The 21,390-nt window shown below is 41.5% G+C and overlaps 1 protein-coding gene across 1 annotated transcript in view; it reads left to right on the top strand.

The window, feature by feature from the left end:
• The window catches only part of LOC107105868 (adhesion G protein-coupled receptor B3), a 436,732-nt gene that overhangs the window by 302,079 nt on the left and 113,263 nt on the right, over positions 1–21,390 (top strand). Inside the window, exons 7-9 of the mRNA XM_015405914.1 lie at positions 6,357–6,458; positions 7,269–7,375; positions 15,652–15,846. Of these exons, the coding sequence (XP_015261400.1) occupies positions 6,357–6,458; positions 7,269–7,375; positions 15,652–15,846 (404 nt within the window). The remainder of the gene's footprint in view (positions 1–6,356; positions 6,459–7,268; positions 7,376–15,651; positions 15,847–21,390) is intronic.

The raw sequence follows: 21,390 nt of genomic DNA, 5'->3' as shown, positions 1-21,390 counted from the left end.
AGACAGCTTTATTAAATAAATATCTTGCCTTTGCTTTGATTGGGGAATTAGCTACAAAGGCAAAACTAGAAAGAGGCTGGGGTATAGCTTGGATCTGCTACCAGTTTTTACGGAGATTGTTCCCTTTAGACCCTTAGTTTAAAGCAATGACCAGTCCAAATTGTAACAGAGATGAGTTTTATTTATCTAATACTAATAATCTAGATATTTCCATTCAGATCAGAGGCTGCAAGCATACAAGAAGATATAGAAAGTGGTTAGCAGACAAATAGAGGGGGTTGGGGAATGTCAGGGTAATACTATACCTATCCTGAAGAGATGAAGGAATCCAAGGTAAGATGAGAAAAGTTGTGTGGACAGACCAGAGAGACCACAGAGGACCTGAGTTGTGCTCAGGGGTGTTAGCTTTGTGTGCGCCCAGCTAAAGTCACACTGGGCATGTGCAAGACTGGGTATAGTTATACCCCAAAATGTATCCGGAAGGTATGTTAAAGCTAGTTTCACAATGGGTTGATGGGATTCCCATTGTGGAATAATAGGGCAATTTGGTGCTTCTCTGGTACCAAGCAAAGGAGAAAATCCTTTCCTTAATGTTTGACAGGATGAAGCTGAATGGATTACCATTCTACAGCAATGTTTACCTTGATGGGTCTGGCATAGGTGAGAGAAGACAACCTTTGTGTGCCGACAACTTGTCCCTTCTAGATGAGAACACTGTGAACTCTGGACCCACTGGGCCTGTAGGCCACCCCCTTATCACCCAGCCGAGGACCCGGGAGAGGAGGCGATCGCGGCCCATGTGGCATGCAGCCTCGGAGACCTGTACCGGGTGGTCCGGGAGATCCTTGAGGAGGGCAATGTGGTGGGCAGGAGCAGGGTCCGGATTGCCAGACGAAAGCGGGAGGCGGCTCAAGGCATCCACGTGGCCCATTGCCTTGCTGGGCCTGTGGACGAGGTCATATTGGCAGCCCACCAAAAAAATGGACCAGCGTATTGAGACTGACGCATTGTTGAGTGATTTTGGCTCATACTTTACTTGAGTGATTTCCGGAAAAGAGAGATACAGTAGCTATATAAAATAGTGATAGCCTATATACAATAGTTACAATCTCATAGGTTTCTCTTTAGAATCCCTACTCAACGGTTGGCGGGTTTTAGAATCCTAGAACTCTATTGTCCCTGGTAGCGAAGCTACGCTAGTTTGTCGGGCTACGCGGCGGTCCGCCTGCATGTGTGGTTCAGCTAGTACACAACACCATTCTTAGTCCTTTTGGACTGAGCTGACAGGAGGGGGGGGTTGCATGCAGCTTACCTGGCACTTGCCCTAAGCTTTCCCAATTAAAATGTGGTTGTCCTCGCCTCCCAGCAAACGCCACTGTTTAAGCCAAGCCTGGCTTTGAGTGCACTGCTTGTGGAGGTTCAGAGGTTGTTTTGGGGTATTTCTTTGTCAGGAAAAACCACCGCAGGTACTGGGTCTGTGCTGCTGGTTACACACCTTAATCACTCACTCATACTTAGACATGCATGGAGATGGGCTGCAGTAATTGGCAAACTCTGCCTTTTTCACATGCTCAGGGGCAGCCTTTACTAGTGTTCCGCAGATCACTGGTAATGTGGGAGGCTTGATTCTTAAGTTGGGATGGTGGCACGAAGAAGAGGAACATGCTTTACATGTATGCACAACATGCATGTGAACACAAAATAGATGGAAATAACTCCCTTTCTTAAATATTTGCCATTAGCACACTCTCAGCTCTCCTGATTTGACAGCACTGAGGCTGAAGTATATTTAGCAACCTATTTTATGTACTTCTGCATCACTGAAACATCTGCAAGGATCTGTTTGTCAACCTCTGAGGCACTCAGCCATTAATAATAATAATAATAATAATAATAATAATAATAATAATAATAATAATAATAATAATCTTTCAATTTATTGATCGCTCAATCCTTGCATAGCTGCCGGCTTTGAGCGATTTACAGTTACTCATGTGTTGACACGGGACTAACAATGATGGGGTAAGGGAGGACAACATATATCATTTTTAATCACATACACTTCGCAGTCGACAGGGAGTTTGGTCAGCTGTAAGCATCAGACGTGTTCCGGCAGCATTATTTAGTCGGCGTCACTTGATGTTGTCAGCATTTTTCTCAGTTGCAGTGCACCACTGCCACCATCTGGCTGGAATGGCCCATTGCAGGCTTTTCTTTGATGCTGTGTAGATCTCTCTCGACTTTTGATCCTACGCACAGACCTTCCGTTTGTCGGCTAACACTTCCCACCGGAGGGTTGAGTGTGCCCACCCTCTCTAAGGAGTGGTACCCATTTTATCTACTCGCCAAAGCTTTTGAACCGGTGGGTGGACGGCAAATAATATATTAATTGTCATTACAGGTTTGACTTGTTAGTATCCTTATGACAAAAAAATGCTATTTATTTATTTCTTTTAACCATGTTTATACCTAGGGTTCCCAAGTACCTACCTAAGATCCGGCGGGGGACACATGCTTCCCCGCCAGAAGATTCTTGCTTGGAACACAGGTGCTGCACTATTCCGTCGCCCAGACGTGACGTAGGCACGTAGCTGGGTGACGCTCTGGTAATGGGACTGGAAACTTGATGGTACCATCAAGTTTCCAGCCCCATTACTATAGCATCACCCGGCTACATGCCTACATCACGTCTGGGCGATGGAATAGTGCAGTGCCTGTGTTTTCCCCAGAGGAATACATCCCCCGCCAAATTAAGGTAAGTACTTGGGAGCCCTGTTTATACCACTTTTATTGAAAACATTTTCTAAAGCTCAAAACAGCTTATGAAATTATGTGAAATTATAAAGCTACAAATATCAACCAACCAACAACGAAATACAACACCTGCTGAGTTTTCTGACAAAACTAACTCCTAGTCTGCCATATCAGAGCAAGTCTGAAAGAAGTGTAACGTGTAGCCTTTTGTAAAAGCAAGTAAAGCAATAGAATTCAGGGAGAAGATGCCTTTCTACTTTGGGGGCAATGACTGTAAAGACCCTGCTTCTTGAGGCCATGGTTCTTACTGTGAATGAGAATGGCAGAGGGATATTAATGCAATCTAGGTAATTTTTTTTTTTTTAAGTGCAAATAGAAAAACAGTTGGCATTAATTTGCACAGCAACAAAAGGCCAGTGTGGGTGTAGTGGTTAGTGTTGGATAGGGGCTGCGGTCACACACACTAAATAATCCACTTTCAATCCACTTTCAGTGCACTTTCCAACTGGATTTTTACTGTGTAAATTTGCAAAATCCAGCTGGAAAGTGCACTGAAAATGGATTGAAAGTAGATTATTTAGTGTGTGTGACTGCAGCCTAAGAATGAGAAGATTTAGGTTTAAATTCTCAGTTGTAAATCTCATTGGGTGACCTTTGGCCAGCTACTCTCATCCTTCTTAACCTATTTCTCATGGATTTTTGAGAATAAAATAGAAGTAACCCTTTCCCACCAGCAATTTGGCAGCTCAAAATCAGCTCCCACCTTGCTTTTTTCCTCAGAGGGTTAGGGTTCTCCAACTGTGGTTTGGGTCACTAAAGTGATTCTCTTGTAGGTCTGGAAGGAGGAGGAGAAACAGCACAAGGTGCAGGAAGCCTCCATGTGTCTCTACTCAGTGTGCAAAATGACCATGAAATAAATTTGTTGCGGAAATAAATACTTAAATGAAAAAATAAATTATAAATGCGTTGATGGTAATGTGAGATTGCTGTGTTCTGCATTAAGGGACATGGATTAACTTTACAAGTGGGTCCCAAAACTACAATAAGTTTACAAGTGGGTCCCAATTGAAAAGCCGGAGAACTACTGTCATGGGCTGGAGCTTCCTAATTCAAGCACAAGGGCTTTAATAGAAGTTGTTCTTTAAAAGTAGTTCTGTTCAGCCCTTTTGATGGCCTGAGGTGCCAAAGGCTGAGCGTGAAAGCCTGCTACCTTCCCCTTGGCCCTGAAGTAATCCCAGGAGCTTGTTTCAGGCTGCGATCAGAAACATTAAATAATCTGCTTTCATCAATTTTCAATGCACTTTCAAACTGCATTTTATGTGATCACAGCCTCAGACTAGTCAGAATTCTCTGCAGCAATTGAAAGGATCTATAGGGAGGAATTGGTGTACCGTATTTTCCTGCGTATAAGACTACTTTTTAACCCAGGGAAATCTTCTCAGAAGTGGGGGGTCGTCTTATACGCCGGTACGCCAGAAGCATTAGCACAGCTCTATATTTTAACTGGAAAACTCTATATTTTAACTGGAAAAGTTGGGGGTCGTCTTATACGCCCAGTCGTCTTATACGCCGGAAAATACGGTATTTCTTTAAATACACTGAATTTAATTGCTTCCCTTCCTTTGGGCCCCAAGATGAAAGGAAACAAGTGGCTTCTACTAGCTGATAATTTGTACCTTCATGCAGCAATCTGTCACAAGTGCTCACAGCATGAGGTTGGGACATCAATGCAGTACTCAATCCCCACCACTTTTTTTTTTGGGGGGGGGAAGCTTTTCCCTTACATGTGGGTCCCTACATTCCAGCCCTAACCATTCTCTTTCCATGCCATGCATCTGGACATAAACAACCCCCTTTTTCATGAAGCAGCATCTGCATGCTGTGGTCAAGTGGATGAGGGAGGACAAGCTGAAACTGAATCCTCTAGATAAGATGGAGGTATTACTAGAGAGGGAAGCATATCCTTTTGGAGGGACTGTTCTGCCAGTTCAAGCTGTCCATGGCCAATCAGGTATAGAGTTTGGGGTGTTTTTCTTTCTTTCTTTCTGAGCCCAGAAGAACAAGTAGGTGCTGTTGCTAGGAGTGATTTCTACCATCTTCATTAGCTTGTAAGTTGTCTTTCCTAGTCACACAGATTCAAGATTCCATAGCTGTAGAATCAAGGATTGTAATGTTTGTGGCTTCCCTTGAAGACAATATAGAATCTTCAACTGGAAGATCGCCCTGCCTTAGGAAGCCTATTTGGATGGAAAGATGGCATAAAAATAATAATGGGATACAGCAGCTAACTTTTTTACATGGGTTGAATGGTATGCGTGTACTAAGTTAGTTTTGAAACAGCTTTATTTGGTATCTGTTTGCTTGTGTGCTCAATTCTTATCCATAATTACTGAGTTGAGGCTATATAGCTGAAGGACTGCCTGTCCCAATATAAACCCATGCACCTTCAGGTAATCTTTAGTGATGATGACCTCCATTCAACAGAGTCATACTGCTATGGCAAGATTTTGTGCATTTTGGGTGAGGATGTTGTTCTACAGGTAAAGACTTTCAGAGGAAATTTGGAGGGAGTTGTCTTCATTGTCTTCATTGACCTTTTGGAGGACATTTCAGATTTTTTTAAAAAAAATCAGAGGACTTTTAGAGATTCATTTTTAATTGCTTTGTTATTGCTGTTGCTGTTAACTTCATTCATAGTTCACCTATCTCACTAAGACACAATTCAATCAGACAGCAAAGACCTCCAGTAGTCCACTTTTTTCCTCTATATTTGGTTTATATATTTGGTTGTTTATTATTATTATTATTATTATTAATTTTATCACATTTTAGATAAATAAATATAGAGGCAGTGATCTTGTTCATACTACAAATCTAAACCAATTTTAATTGTTTTTAGCTGCCAGGTTTTCCCCAAGTAGTGTTGGAAACAGTCCTGAAGATTCTCTTTTACAGGCCTCAAGTTATTTCACTGAGTTCCCTAATTGCTAAGGATGCTTTAGGAGGGCAGTTTAGAATAGTGATTTCACACTAGGTCCTGTGTAACTCCTGTTCAAATCCTCATTCTGCCAAAAAGCTCACCATGCAATAGGGTTGCCAGCTCTGGGTTAGGAAATACCTGGAGATTTACAGGGTGGAGCCTGGGGAGGGTGGGGTTTGGGGAGGGGAGGGACCTCAGTTGGGTGTATTGTTTGGGAGGATCCACTCCCAAAAGCAGCCATTTTCTCCAGGGAAACTGATCTTGGTCATCTGGAAATCAATTGTAACAGTGGGAGATCTCCGGGTGCCACCTGGAGGCTGGCAACCCTACCAGACAACCTTGGTTCAGTCTGTCTCTCTCTCTCAACTTTGCCCACCTCACAAGGTTCTTGTGATATTAAGATGGAGGATGGCAGAATTATATATGTTGCCCAAATAATAGGAAAGCCATGGCATCTAAAACATTTCATTCTTTCAGTGCAGGCATTTGTACATTTTGGTACCCAAGCAAGTGACAATGAGCTCGTAATGAGTGGAATTTAAGGTTGCAGATTCAGTCTAATATATTTGCTTTAAACTCACTAAAAATTATATTTATGTCCCACAATTAAACAAAAATACAGCACCTTATGAAATATGTCCTGAGGATTACTTGATATCGATGGTATGGAAAAGGACGCCGGCGGGGGACATGGCTTTCAATCGGTGTCCTCTTAATGCTACAGGTACCATTTTAAAATATCCTGTGTGCCTAAGTATTACAAAAGAAGCCGTTTTTCTTGATGTTATTTTTCTTTACCCCTCCTTCTCCTCTAAGGTTTACACAGTCTTAACTACTATCTAAATAAAATACTTTAATTTAGTGTATTACACACTTAGGCCCTAGATCAAGATGGGTAGCCATGTTGGTCTGTCTGTAGCAGTAGAAAAGAACAAAGTCCAGTAGGACCTTAAAGACTAATAAAAATTGTGGTAGGTTTAATGAGTCACTGCTCTCTTCAGTGGCTCACAAAAGCTCATACCCTCCAACAAATTTTGTTAAGTCTTTAAGGTGCTACTGAGCCTCTGAATATTAAAAGAACAGTAAATGACTGCAGGGCAATTGAGAATATGGGATACTGGGAGCAAACTTCCAGGGGCTCTAGCTACCTTGGGAACCATACAGCTGGGCAAGCCATATAATTCACTTTAAGATTATGGTTGGGTTGAGGTCTGGGTCCTTTGAGGGGGGGGCAGGGGAATAGACACTTGAGGATCCAGGAGCTTCTGAGTGATAACCACTGGCAGTATTCTGTTCAGCCCGCTTCCTAGAAATAAATCCTGACATCCTCTTTCAGATTAAAGGATGCTTCAAAGGTCAAGTGCTTCAGAGAAACTTGAATGACTCCTGAATTACTGCTCGGGCTTCCTTGCATGAAATTGTATTTGTATTCATGCTTGAAAAAAGGATGTTGAATGATTCTGAATGAGCTTCTTTTCCTCTGACTGTTGTTTCTGTTCCATAAATATTTTTCTATGTTCTTTGTGACTCACAGGCACCACTAGCAGACGCTGCTCTCTCAGTCTTCATGGAGTGGCCTTCTGGGAACAGCCGAGCTTTGCTAGATGCATATCAAATGAGTACAGACACTTGCAGCATTCAGTAGGTGCAAAGCCAGCTTTAGTACTTGCTCTGTTTATTCCTTACTAAGAACCAGCATGAATGGGAGTAACTCTTTGCTGTCCAGACAGATCTTCTTATGCAAAAAAAGTCCCTACAACAAATGCTATGTACAATGAAAAACATTTAAGTTTAATGGGTACTATTTTAATTCTGCCCCCCTCATGTTTCTTTGAACAAAATTTTACAGTATTATACAATTTGGAGGCTTCTTGTTATTCCTTTTTTAAAATGTTTATAGGAAGCAGAAGGCAAAGGGCACATTTTAAGTTTATTAGGAACTGTGATCCTGAATAAATTAGATTTATTGGAACTACAGTAGAAAACTTCACAACTCATTTTGTACTTCAGTGGCATGCCCATAAATCAGATGCATTTCAAATGGTGGGCCTCTTTTCAAATGGTGTGCCTCAGCTGGGGACAACCATAATGGTATAAATTACCTAAGTATATTATAAAAGAAAATTAGTAGCTCCACATCTATAAGGTCTGTCAGGTTTTTTTCCCAGAAACAAATTAAACAATATTATTAATACATATTACAGGGAAAACTACTTTCTCACACTATATGTTCAGTTAAGAACTCCCTCCTAACAAATATTCCATAAGTGAAGAAAAGTTCAGTGCCAGTTTCTTACAGATATATTCCATGATATATTCGGGAATTATTGCTAGATCCCAAAACAGCAGAGAGGTGGGAGCAATCTTCTCCCGCCTCTCAGCTGTTTGTTGGGCTTCTACTGCAGCTGTTTGTTGGGCTTCTACTGCAGTCCCTTGCAAGGATCAACTGTGTCAGGGGAACAGACTGTTCCTGTTGGCTTGGCTTGGGGCTTGCTTCTTGTGCAGCCCTTTAAAATGAGCTGCAGTAGAAGCCATCCCAGCCAGGATCTGCACTCCACAGGGAAATTACTTCTGGCAGCACGCGAATCCAGCTGCTTCTATAGTAAAATGTCTAGAAGAAGGAATAAATTGTACACGAGGAAGTCTTTCATTTGAAGTATCAGAGCAGACATTTCATTGAAGAATACAGAGACTGCATGATATGCAACCTTTCTAATATAATTTGGAAAAAAATGAAATCAGCTGTAATGAGCCGCAGCTGAAGCAAATCATTATTCACCTCAGAGTTCTTTTGATCAAATTACATTTCATCTCAGCATTTGCAATAACGCAAGGGAAGGGTAAGAACAAAATTATGGCATGACCTTGTAAGGAGCATAGACATATTTTTTGTAAGTTGCATTACAATATTTTTTTATAACGAAGAATTTATCCCCCCCCCCAAAATGGTTCCCATTGTATGGGACTAAGATACACTGTGCCTTTGACTGAGAAAAGCTTTGCACTCTGCAGAAATGTATTGTTCATATTCTGCCCTCCAAGCCTCTCAGGATTCACAGATATTTGCATTTTATTTCTAATTTTATACCATTGGGGGGGACCTCTATGGCTTCTGTCTTAAAGGATAACTCCCACAAATTTGGTCTTGGGAACTACAATTTCATACAAATTAAAATACATACTGGATTTAAGAAAAGCCTTCAAGGTTTTCTGAATGGCAGAAATAAATATGTCTTTATACTATTTTCAAATACCCAGTACCAACAGACAATTGGAATCGGACTATTAATCTGTATTCATCCTACACAGATTATTTAACTTCCATGGCTTTCTGCATTCTCTTTACTTTGTCCAATCAACAGCTAGAGGCTGTTTCCTCCTCTTCAACACTGTAGACTGAGCTGCATGTTCATGCATAGGAGGGAGCGGGATTGTGCCCGCTGGCTTTGCTGCTTTAATCCAAGAGGTGAGCCAAATGTCTGTAGCAGGCCTCTATAAACATACGAATGTATACATAGAGGCATCTACACTTGGTACCTTGCTTCTTGCAGCATTCCAAATCACATGTTGCCGCATGTGAGCCGCCCTGAGCCTTTGGGAGGGCAGGATACAAATAAATAAATAAATAAATAAATAAATGTTTGTGTGCACATAGGACTAAACTGCAGAAGTTCAGGTACATGTGTAAGCATAGGGGTAGTAGTATGATCCGATGCCTTTTTGCATGCATTCAATGAGCACAAAGAGAAATGACTGAAAAGTGCTTATGTTTAACTGTGCACAATATAGCATGGATCTACTCTAACTTGTATTTTCAGACTGCTCTGATTGCTCAATCAATCCATAGTGTGATCAAGTGAATATAATGTATATACCTCCTCCTCCTCCTCCTCCTCCTCCTCCTCCTAATAATAATAATAATAATAATAATAATAATAATAATAATAATAATAATAATAATAATAATAATAATAATAATAATAATAATAATAATAATAATGCTGTGCGAACTCTTGAAATGTATTAGTTTGCCTACTTCCAGAAGAGTGTGTGAGTCTGTGATAGCAAAAAGAACAGTATTTTCATGCATGAGGCCTAAGGCGCTACTTGTTCCTATCAGTGTATAATGCAAATAGAATATCTGTCATAACCAGAATGGTCATTTGCATTACAAATGCCTCCTTGTTTCAGTCTTTCACAGGGAAGAGGCTCAAATATAATTTAGACCTCATTGTATAAACATTTGGTGCTTTCACACATGCTAAATAATGCAGTTTCAATGCATTTCAGCGACCCTTTGCAAGTGGATTTTGCTGGTGATTCCGGGTCCCCGAGAGGTAAAGTTTGCTGCGACAAGGGCTAGATCTTTCTCAGTGGTGGCCCCTACCTGGTGGAATGAGCTCCCAGAGGAGATCAGGGCCCTGTGGGACCTCATGCAGTTCCGCAGGGCCTGTAAGACGGAGCTCTTCCATCAGGCTTTCACGTAGGGGCCGCTACTGCCACCATTGCCACCACTACCATCAACGGTGGCAATACCATCAAGATCGGGAATTGCCCTTGGTAGCTTAGCGGCAAGGAGAACTGCGCGGCAATGAGAGCAGCGGGCTGGCTCGAACCACCTACTTGACAGTGGTGCCCAATGGGGCTGCTGGAAGATATCATTATAACAACTTGAGACCATCTTGATAATGTAAGCACTTGATTGTGGATAGTAATGTACTGGTTATTATTTTATTGTTTTATTGGACTTTATGTACGGGCCTGTGCCCCTTGTAAGCCGCCCTGAGCCCGCTGGCGGGGAGGACGGGGTAAAAATACCTAAATAAATAAATAAATAAATTGCAAAGTGCATTGAAAGTGGATTGAAAATGCATTATTTAATGTGTGTGAAAGCGACTGAAGCAGGACTGAAGCAGTCCTGTGGCATACTGAAGACAGTTTGTGGCACAGCCTTATAGCTAAGAGCTGGTGGTAGCTTGCCTCCCCTAGGGACTTGGTTAAGCTTTCAGCAAGCGGCAACTGTAGCACATTAAAACTTCTATGTATTTAAACTCTTAATTTCACTGCTGCATTTTGCTGTGCCAGCAGCTGTTTATTTGCAGCTTTCTGGTACCATTTCCAAGGACTGTACAATCTTCGAAGAGAATGAAGCCCATTGTGCATATTACAAAACTTGCCAAGTTCTATAAAAAGGATTCCAAGATACCTGTTAGTGGAGGGAGAAGAGTCTGCCATTCAGATGTGAACTACAAGTAATAGAATTAAAGATTTGTACAAATAATATAGGGAACTGCGGTGGCTCAAGTGGTTAAGACGCTGAACTGCAGGCTGTGGAAGGTCAGTAGTTCAGCAGTTCAAGACCCGGGTGCCGCAAGACGGGGTGAGCTCCTGTCTCTAGTTCCAGCTCCTGCCAACCTAGCAGTTCGAAAGCAAGAAATTGCAAGTAGATAAATAGGGACCACTTCGGTGGGAAGGTAACAGCGTTCCGTGCGCCTTGGTGTTTAGTCATGCCGGCCACATGACCACGGAAATGTCTTTGGACAGCGCTGGCTCTTCGGCTTTGAAACGGAGATGAGCACCGCAACCCTAGAGTCGGATTCGACTGGCTTTCGAGCAAGGGAACCTTTACCTTTACCTTTACAAATAATATAGATACATTTGTTTAAATTAATGGAATTCTGAATGCAAACTGGTTGGTGATTATTTTGTTCTTGTTTGTTTGTTCATTTGTTTGGAACAGGGATCTAGTGACAAGAAAGTAGATCATGTGTGTGATATAAGGGAAAACAAAACTTTGTCATGCTTTACAAGATTATCATATTTACTACGAGTCTGATACCCGTGCTTCGCTACGTTATTTAAGTTCGGCAAATCCAGTTATAATACTGATGATTTGGAGTCTTAAATGTAACCTTTGTTGTAGGAATTCTAATAGAGAAGATTGTAGTGAAAAAAAAATGAAGTGAGACATATGTACTTCACCCCCCCCTATTGAAGGACCTCTCTGTAGACCACATTAGTGGTTCTGTCCTCAGGTGCTAGGATCACCAGGCTTCTTGATGAGCTCACTCTGAAGCAGGAAAGAATTAAGAAGCAGTCGTCTGTTAAGTCAACTCCTGCCACCTTCCACAAAAGTGATGGCTTCTCTACTTGTGTTCCTGGATTATTTTGCTCATATGGAGACTGTGCTGTTCTGTGTAGCTCAGTGCCCCGCAGGAGTATTATGTGCAAATGTCCTTGCCACATTCCTAAGTTCCTCCTCCTTGTAGCGTTGGTGTATCTGGCTCGATGTTTGCCAGGAGCTTTCTGGGGGGGGGTACTGAGAGGTGTGAGTGGGAGTTGGTGTGAGGGAGTGATGATGTGGTGGACATTTCTTCAGGTTCATGAGGGAGGCATGCATCAAAATGGCTCCTAGAATTGCCCTTTACTATCTCCCCATGAACATTCATTAACTCAATTGCCATGCTGGCTTTTTTGAAAAAATGTCTATTCAGGAGTCTTGAATTGCTGATTTCTGTAACTGTCCTCAACTGTTTGCAGTCTCTTATGTGTTTTTACCTCAGAACATTGAGATTCACAGCTGAGCAATCAGAGGGAGGTGGATGCAAACAGTCATGTTTTACCTCAGAACTCTGAGCCACACAATTGTCCGATCGGGAGGAGTGGAGCAGCCTGCCAGGCACATGGAAAACAATTGGGGGAACACATTTTGCCCCCTTTTTACACAGCTTCATTCTCTATTCGTAACTACAAACCATTTTCCCTCTCTTTGGCTTCTGCTTCATCAAGACCAGTTTCTTTTACCCCATGCATTGGTCTGTTGTCTCATCTATCTCTTTCCTCCAGAACCTGATGGGTACCACGTTATTGAATTTCACTTAGCACTGAAGCTTCTGGGAAGAATCTTTTTGCTTCTATATCATAGGATATGTTTTTAAGCTAGAAGGAAGCTATTGGAGGTTTATGTTTAGGGGGGAAAGGTAGGAATGTTCTTGATGAAATTCACAAACTCCATGAGCTGTGATTCAGTTTTAGTCCTTCCCACTGGCCCCACCCCCTTAACTCCAACTCAAATCCTAAAGGGTGCCTTACAGATGATTTATATAATTCTGGGATCAGGTTTATGAGGGCACATCCCTTTTTCCTTTTGTTCACACTATATTGGTAAGAGGTGGGGTCCAGAAAGTGAGATGCTCCCCAATGGTAGGCTCACCCCTCTGTTTAGAGATGTAAGGTGAATTGCACAGGGTGTCATTGATGCAAAGTAGAGTGTATCACTCATCAACTCTCCCTCCAAACAATTTGGGCAAAAACTGCTTGGGTATTTTCTCTTATAATTCTGAGGGGGGGGGTAGATACTTTTTTTTTTTTTAATGAAACCTGGGAATTCAAAGGCAAGGCATGATTTATTTCTTCAAGGGTTTTTCTCCTAAATGTTTTCCCCAAGCATGTAGATTTTGTAACAGAGGCCCCGATCACACGAGCGAGATAATCCGGGGGGGAAGTGAGGCTTTTTGCCCCAGAGCAAAATGAAGCATGGTATCACGATCTGACGTTCCCCTGAGGCTCCATGCTCAGGCCGTCAGCCACCGATCACATGGTGATGGCGAAGCATGGCAATGAAGCAGTACCGCGTTTGTGCATGTGTGCGTTTGTGCACCTACCACAGAGGCTTACAAGACAAAATCCGGTGGGACATGGACGGGTGCCAGATGTTATGGGATACCAGCGCTTCCGTGATCAGACGCCCACCCACACCCCGCGTTTTCCAGATAATACTACACTTTCCCAAGTACTTTTTAACTCCGCATCTTCAGCCGGAGATGGGTGTGCGACACTTGCCAGATGTTGCTGTATGATCGCACCCTTTTAATCCGTCTGGCAGTTGTGCCTCTCACATGGCAAATTCTTTGCGTGACCGGGACCAGAGTTAAGAAAAAGCAAAATTAAGTACATCTACATTGTCGATCTGTAATATTTGCTTTAGGCTTTGTTATACTATATCAACCCAGTCTGATTTTCAGTAACTATGGTAACTGGAAATAACATGCTAGTTTATTCCATTTTGCCTTGTGTTGGATAGTGTTTCAACAAACTAGGTCACTATAGATCCTGAACCAATGTCCATTAAATATTGAAGTACATTTTCCTCCCAGTCTACATATGTATAGTGTGGGCTGCAAGAAACAGAGAACTATTGAAGTACTGCTTTAACAGCTGTTTCGTTTTGCCATCTCTAGCTCATAAATTGTACTTTAATAAACCTGCATCACTAAAAGATGACCTTCACACAGGAAGAACAACTTTGTCAAGCAGAGCAACTTTCCTGGGTAACAGAAAGCAGTGTACAGAATAATATGTTGCTTTTTGACATATACATTAAAAGGGATGCTAACCATATCTATTCTGTGCCTCAAAGTAGTTTTTAATTCATAACTGCTCAGCAGTGTAGAATCCAACACAATTTGCCTCACTTCTTCAAAGGTGAGACCCAAAGATAAAAAAATTTGTGGGGCCACCCATTCCTACCTGGGTCCTGATTACTCTTGTCAATCCCCCAGGTGCTGTCTATGTTCTAACTAATGTAGGGCAGCTTCATTAATTTCTGGCACCAGTTAGATGATAATGTATGGAATATGGAATAAAGCATGTTTGTTTTGAGTTTTTTTTAAAAAGCCGTAGACAGCTGGTAACTGTCATCCATCAACTTATGGTGGATACACTTGCCATACTTTTATACACTATAAAATGGTCTTTGGTTCAATAAGATTCCTCTTTCTTTACAATATTGTATCATGATTCATATTGAGAGAAGACCTATTCATGGAACCTATAGGACAACAAAAATAAAGGCTAAATATCTAAAAATGGAGTCGTCTTCCTAAGAAACTTTCTAATCAGACAAAGATGTTTAATTTTCCCCCTTACTATTATGAATCAACATTTTTGTCTTAGCTCAGGAAGGATGGCTCCAGAACAAACTAATTTATACAGTAGGCAAATCACTCACTCACAACTTTAATGCCAGTAGCTCACAAAGTAGAATTTTTTGCTCACAAGACTCCACAGCTTAGAGGGAGCATTGCCTACCATTCCAATATATTTGAAAAAGTGTGCATGCACACGGAGGCTCATTCTTTGAATAAAACTTTGTTGGTTTTAAAGATGCAACTAGACTCTAAATTTGTTCATCTAAGAATAGTTGTTGTTCAAGGTAAACAATAGAACCAGATGGACTTACATTAAGGAATTTCATATGTTCAACATGACAAGGTGTAACATGTTACGCTACACCAAAATAAATCCCAGAGTGTGTGGAACCTACCACTTGTTCCTTTTTAGGGGTAAACTGCTCAAAAAACCCATAATGAGCCTAAACAAAATACATTATATTGTGATAATTTTTTTTCTCACAGAGAAGTTCTTCTCCCAAAGTATCACAATACAAAAGAACCTATAAGTCAATGCTTTGCTAGTGAGTTGAACTAAATGTAGATTGATTTCATAAAGTATAGTTATTTATTAGTCTTGGCAACGTATCATGTCTGAAGGTTCTATGGAGAATATATATGAAAGCTAAGTATAAAGAGTGCAGCTGGTTTTTAAATAATATGCCTCCAGAATATCCAAATCAGTGGCCATCTCTGATTTGGATATAAAATCAAGAGGCCACTAATTAGCTGCCTTATTTCCCCTAAATAATATCCTGTATAAAGTGTGTACCACTTCAGTACAGCTAATTTACATTGTTCCATTTTCTATAGAGTGTTATCATAATATTATGATAATACTTTAGAGTATTTTCAATAGAGTATTGCTGTATTTTCTATAGAGTATTCTCATATTCAGTTTATTTGATGGTAACAATTATAGTAAATAAGGTTCTGATATTTATTTCACTGTTTTATTTTTCACAGATTAAAGAACATCTTGCAAAAGGACAGAGGACTCTGGCAGGTGAAGGAATGTCCCAGGTGACAAAGACCCTTCTGGATTTAACTCAGAGGAAAAATCTTTATGCAGGAGATCTCCTGGTTTCTGTGGAAATTCTTAGAAATGTTACAGATACATTTAAAAGAGCAAGTTACATCCCTGCATCTGACGGTGTCCAGGTACGTGAAACAGTAGAACAGAGTAAAAAAATTAATTCCTATGGGTGCGGATTACACAGTATTTATTTGTATGTGCTTCTTCCTAGAAGGTAACTAGCATGTAGAAGGGAGAGTGAACAGAGTGCTAGTTTTAAAACTCTCAGAGTCAGTTTCAGATCCCCACTGACTAAGTCCAGTTCATGCACTAACCAGTTACAAATTCTATACTTGCAAATCCCCCTGTTGGAGCAGTCCCACCACTGCAGCATTGAGACCTGTGTCCTTGGCATAAATATATGTGCCTTCCCAATTAATGTCAGATAAATGTACAGATGTGTAAGTGAATGGCATGTGTTTAACATCATGTCACCTGTGTGGCATGCAAAATTTGACCCTCATTATCAATGAAACCTGTATAACCCAGGCTAGCCCAATATCATCAGGTCTCAGAAGCTGAGCAAGGGTGGCCCTGGTTAGTACTTAAATGGGAGACCACCAAAGAACTCTAGGGGCACTACACAGAGGCAAGCCGTAGCAAACCACCTCTGAACATCTATTGCTTTGAAAAGCCTATGAAGTTACCATAAGGAGCAGTGACTTGATGGCACTTTCCACCACCACATCAAAGTAGCAGTCCCTGAAAAAAATAATAGACTTCTTTCTTCCAGTCCACTAAAAGATGCCAAGATTAAAATTACATTGATAAAGAGCCAGCCAGCAGATTACAATTGCTGTATACTATATCTTGGCAGAATCTCTGTGTTATAGTTATTTCACGTGGCATCCATAGCATGGAGAGTTCCTCCAATTCATGCCACTGCCACACATTTCTGGCATATGGTAGTAGCACAGAAACTTCAGATAATGTGGGCAAGCCGCATAATGGACTTTCCTAATAGTATAGCTGATACATGGTACAGACGTGAACTCAGAAAATCCCATAGTGATTATTATGTCTAGACTGTCTTGCAAAAAGCATCCTTTCTTTCTGCCTTCCTTCTCTCCATTCTGTGTGCTAGTATTATAAAATATGATATTTTTTTGTTTCCAACATACAGCATAAAATAATATGATAGGAATTAATGTGAATATTAAGACATCTTGCCAGATTTCCTTAACTTAACTTTCACCAAGAATTAGAACAAAGAGTAGGGACTCAGAAATCAGTCATGTGTGTGTGTGTGTGTGTGTGTGTGTATAAATAAATAAATAAAAACTCGGATATGCAATCCATCAAAATTCTGTTGTCTACCAAATATTTCATGCAAAGTTTTCACTGAAGTGGCCAAACATCATACAAAACATCAGGGTTTGTTATTAATTGCTGTTCTTCCTGTTTCCATAGTTCTCAGTGATTTATGTTGTTTATACTGAGCCCAGTTTCCAGATTTGGGTCCCTACTCTTCCATTGTCTTCTTCCAAGATTTACACACAGACCCTTATTCACCCACAAAATCACCATCCCTCTTTCCCATCCATTCTTGTTCTGTTCGTCCTGTCCCATCTTTGAAATGGGATGATTTTCATTCTAACCAGGTCACTAATGTTCTAAATATCACTCCCATCAGCACCATGGACAGCATTTGGCTATCTAAATTGCAATGAAGCCGCCACTGTGTTTTCAGTACGAATTCAGAAGGGACATTCTTTTCACATTGAAGTGAACACACAAACACATAATGGAATGTCCAGACATCCATTTTACTGCAGCCCAAAGCATTTGTTTTCAGGATGGAATCACTTCCACTGCATTTACAGACTTTCTTCACCCTTGAGGACATAAACTGGGGAACCCCTAGATATTACACCAAGGAAAAGGCATCAGTTGGGTAACTGTTGTTTAATTTATGTAATATAATGACTAACACATATCTGAATTTTATGACATAAATTGTGCAATCTAGACAACCGAAGAACTGATTGTGACATCTTTGATGTTAATATCTGGACTCCATCTAAAGTTCAGTTGAAGTAAAAGAGTCAGCAGAGTTGTTTACTATAATACTATGCCCTTTCTAAACTGCATAAAAGTTATTAAACTATAATCTTGGCATGGATCCCAGGTGAATTATTGACAGTTAATTTTATCTCAAATATCATGTGCATTTTTGGGGGGGGAAAGTGGTGTATCATTTTCAATATGAAATGCTAAATCATCATTCAATAAATTGATCTATGACTAATGTGTAATGCATATATAATAGTGTAATCTAGTGAGCCCTTTTATGTATGCAGAAAGGGATCACACTCTGGACCCTGCACATTATAGTATGATGTCTCCACACAGCACCATTGGTACAAGTAGTGAAATAATATTATTAATCCGAGTGACCTGTGAAACAACCAAATAATTATGATAAATTGGAATTGTATTTATACTAGCCTGATACATGTGCTTCGCTACAGTATTTAAGTTCCATAAATCCAATTATAATACTGATGTGAAGTTTGAAATGTAACATTTGTTGTAGGAATTCTAATGGAGAAGATTGTAGTGTAAAAAATGAAGTGAGACATGCATAATTTTTTTCCTCTACCGAAGGACCTTTCTCTAGACCACATTGGTAGATCTGCCCTCAGGTACTAGGATCACCAGGCTGCTTGATGAGCTCACTCTGGAGCAGGCCACATAGAACTGTCCATTTAAGAAGCAGGTGTCCATTAACTCAACTCCTGCTACCTTCGACGAAAGTGATGGCGTCTCTACTTGTGTTCCTGGATTGTTTTGCTTATATGGAGACTGTGTTGTTCTGAGCACCTCAGGGTGATCTTGCTGGTACTTGGCCTGTGCAGCTCAGTGCACTGCAGGAGTACTATGTGCAAATGTCTTTGCCGCATTCCTAAGTTGCCTTCTCCTTGTAGCATTGATGTATCTGGCTCGACGTTTGCCAGGAGCTTTCTTGGGGGCAGTAAGAGGTGAGAGGTGTGAGGGGGAGTTGGTGTGAGGGAGTGGTGATGTGGTGGACATTTCTTCAGGTTCATGAGGGAGGCACGCATCGAAATGGCTCCTAGAAATGTCCTTTATTATCTCCCCATAAACATTCATACCCTGGCCCCGTTCCTACAGCTGACAGACACCAGCCTGTTTGGGGTTGGGGGGGATTGTATTTAAAGGCATCGGAGAGGCTGGGCCAGCAGCAGTGCTAAGGCAATCCTGCTGAGCAAACCTCCCCGGCGTCTGTAAGCATCCCACCACCTCTCCTACACTTGACAGGCCAGTGTAGGACGGGGAGGGGGGGAGGAGTATTAGAAGCCACTGTGGAGACAACCACCTGTTAGGTGTACCTGACAGACAACCACCTGTTAGGTGTAGGAGGTAGGGGGAGTGCATTGGAAGCCATCAGAGAGGCTGGGCCAGCAGCTTTGCTTCACCTCACAGGTGGTTCTTGGCCACTCCTGATTTCCTCAAAGATGCCTGTGTATTTCGTTTTTTTTGTTTGTTTGTTTGTTTTGTGGCCCATGGGATGGGGAAGGTGTGACTTGAAAATATGTGTTGTTTTTCTTCCGGAGAGGGAGGGAGGGAGGGAGGAGGGAAGTCTGAGAATGATGCCTGTGACTCCAGCTTTGCTCCAGGCTTTTAAATAAAATTGCCAGCAGCACACAGGACACAAGATGAGGATTCTCTGTGCTCTCCCCTGGCTTTGAAATGTTTGAAATGTTGAATTTTTCAAAAGCACAGTTTCAAAAACACATCCCTCACATATCCCAGTGGCCTCCTCCAGCGATCCCATTGGCCACCAGCTGCTGCCAGGAGTTTGAAGCACTGCTTCAGAAGACAAATAATTTAAAAAGCTGCCCAACTGCCCCACTCTGTGGCTGCTGCATCTGATTGATCAACCACGCAGTGAGATGGGCTAAGGGAGGAATGTCTGATCAAAATTCTCTGTTACAAAGAAACCTGGATAAATTAGAGGCGGGGCCAGGTCACTCAAAACCTGTAATCTGATTGAAGCTTTAGTGTCTCTTAGCCTTTTCCAAAAGAAATGTTAAGGGTTGGGTCTAGGAATGTGCACCCCCCCAAAAAATGCATATTTTTTGGATCCAGATATCAAGGAGCAAAAAAAATATGGTATTCCCAGTTTGGGGGGGGGGTGGGTGGTTGGGATATTTATTCAGACGGGAAATATCCAAATGCACATCCCTAATTGGAACCAAATGCACATCCCTAATTGGAACCTCAGTAGCAAAGGGAGGAAGAATTTCCCCTTGACCACCAGAAAGCCTTATGATTTGTATCATGGGACTTGCATGGACAAAAGCTATGTGGAAGGGAGGCTGTAATAAGGGGGGAATTGTCCAAGATTGAGGGGGAAATGGGTGGATTCAATCCAAAGTTTATTTATCATTTTGCATCAGATTTATTATTTTTTGCATGGCATAAAAATGAGTGTGCATGAAGTTCTTGTCATTACTTGCTTGTATATAAATTTAATTTTACACCTTTCAGTGTTGGTGGATGAACTCATTTCTTATCTAGTTGTTTTCTATATTGACGGCATTAATCACTTAAATTGAGCTTTTTAAAGAAGTAATAATGGAATTATAAGAAACTGGGGAGAAGTTAGGATACGGTTACAGGTTAGCTTTTTGTTGTGGTGGTGACACCCAGGGTTACCCCATATGTATTTAAATACTATAACACTTTCATCATAGCTTTAATAACATTAAAAAAAACTGTGACATATGTAGGTATTGTGGCGGCAGCAGGACCTGGGGGCAATGCCCTCTCATGAATGCTGCTCTCAGTTGCTGCCATCCTTTTGTGAAGCTTTTTGTGTGCATGGCGAGCAGGCTGGGGCCCGAGATGTGCTGAGGGGAGGGAGGGATGAGTGCCATAGATGGGGAGGAGTAGCCCAATCCAGGGGAGGGGGAGCCAGCAAGTGAGCCTGGCCTGCTGCTCTGTGTGTGGCACAGGCTCCTTGCCCTGCTGCTTCCACAGAAATGCTGCAGCTGCACTTGCTCTGCTGCCCACCACCGAAACTCAGGCTGAGCTCTGCAGATGATGGGTGAGACTGGAGCTTGTGAGAGCTTTTTCAGGTGGATTGGGGTGGGAGGGAGGAGGGGGAATAGGAGCCCCAATGAGCACACGCAGCAGCCTGCCCCTTCCTGCCACACCCCCTTCCTCCACTGTGCATGTGCTCGGTCCTCTCCCATTCAGGCAGAGGTCGATTTTTTTCTACAAAATGACCCCTGCAGTCAGGCACTTCCATTCTTCTCCTTCTGCCCCCCTCCATCCAGTGCCCCACCATTGAAAATCATCTAGCTATGGGGCTGGGTAGCAGTAATTAGAAAATGTGTTCATTAAACATGAAATCCTAAAGGCTGAAAAATTACTGTGGCTCCTAAATTTCGGGGTTGGCTCCTAGAACACGGAAAATTTGTTAAAGCCTGGTATAAGCAATGCCTCAAATGTATTTTACAAAAGATATATAAGCAACATTTTAATAAGCAGTACTTACAATCTTCAATTATACATACAAATATTAGCTATTCAAAGCCTCCATTTAATACTTTTAAGGTATACCGTGTTAGATCATATTCTGCATCTTATTGCCTACAAAGTAA

This window comes from Gekko japonicus, unplaced genomic scaffold (genome assembly GCF_001447785.1).
Source record: "Gekko japonicus isolate JY-2015 unplaced genomic scaffold, Gekko_japonicus_V1.1 scaffold260, whole genome shotgun sequence".
Taxonomy (NCBI): domain Eukaryota; kingdom Metazoa; phylum Chordata; class Lepidosauria; order Squamata; family Gekkonidae; genus Gekko; species Gekko japonicus.
The sequence above is the reverse complement of the archived record's forward strand: the minus strand, read 5'-3'. Positions and strand labels throughout refer to the sequence as shown.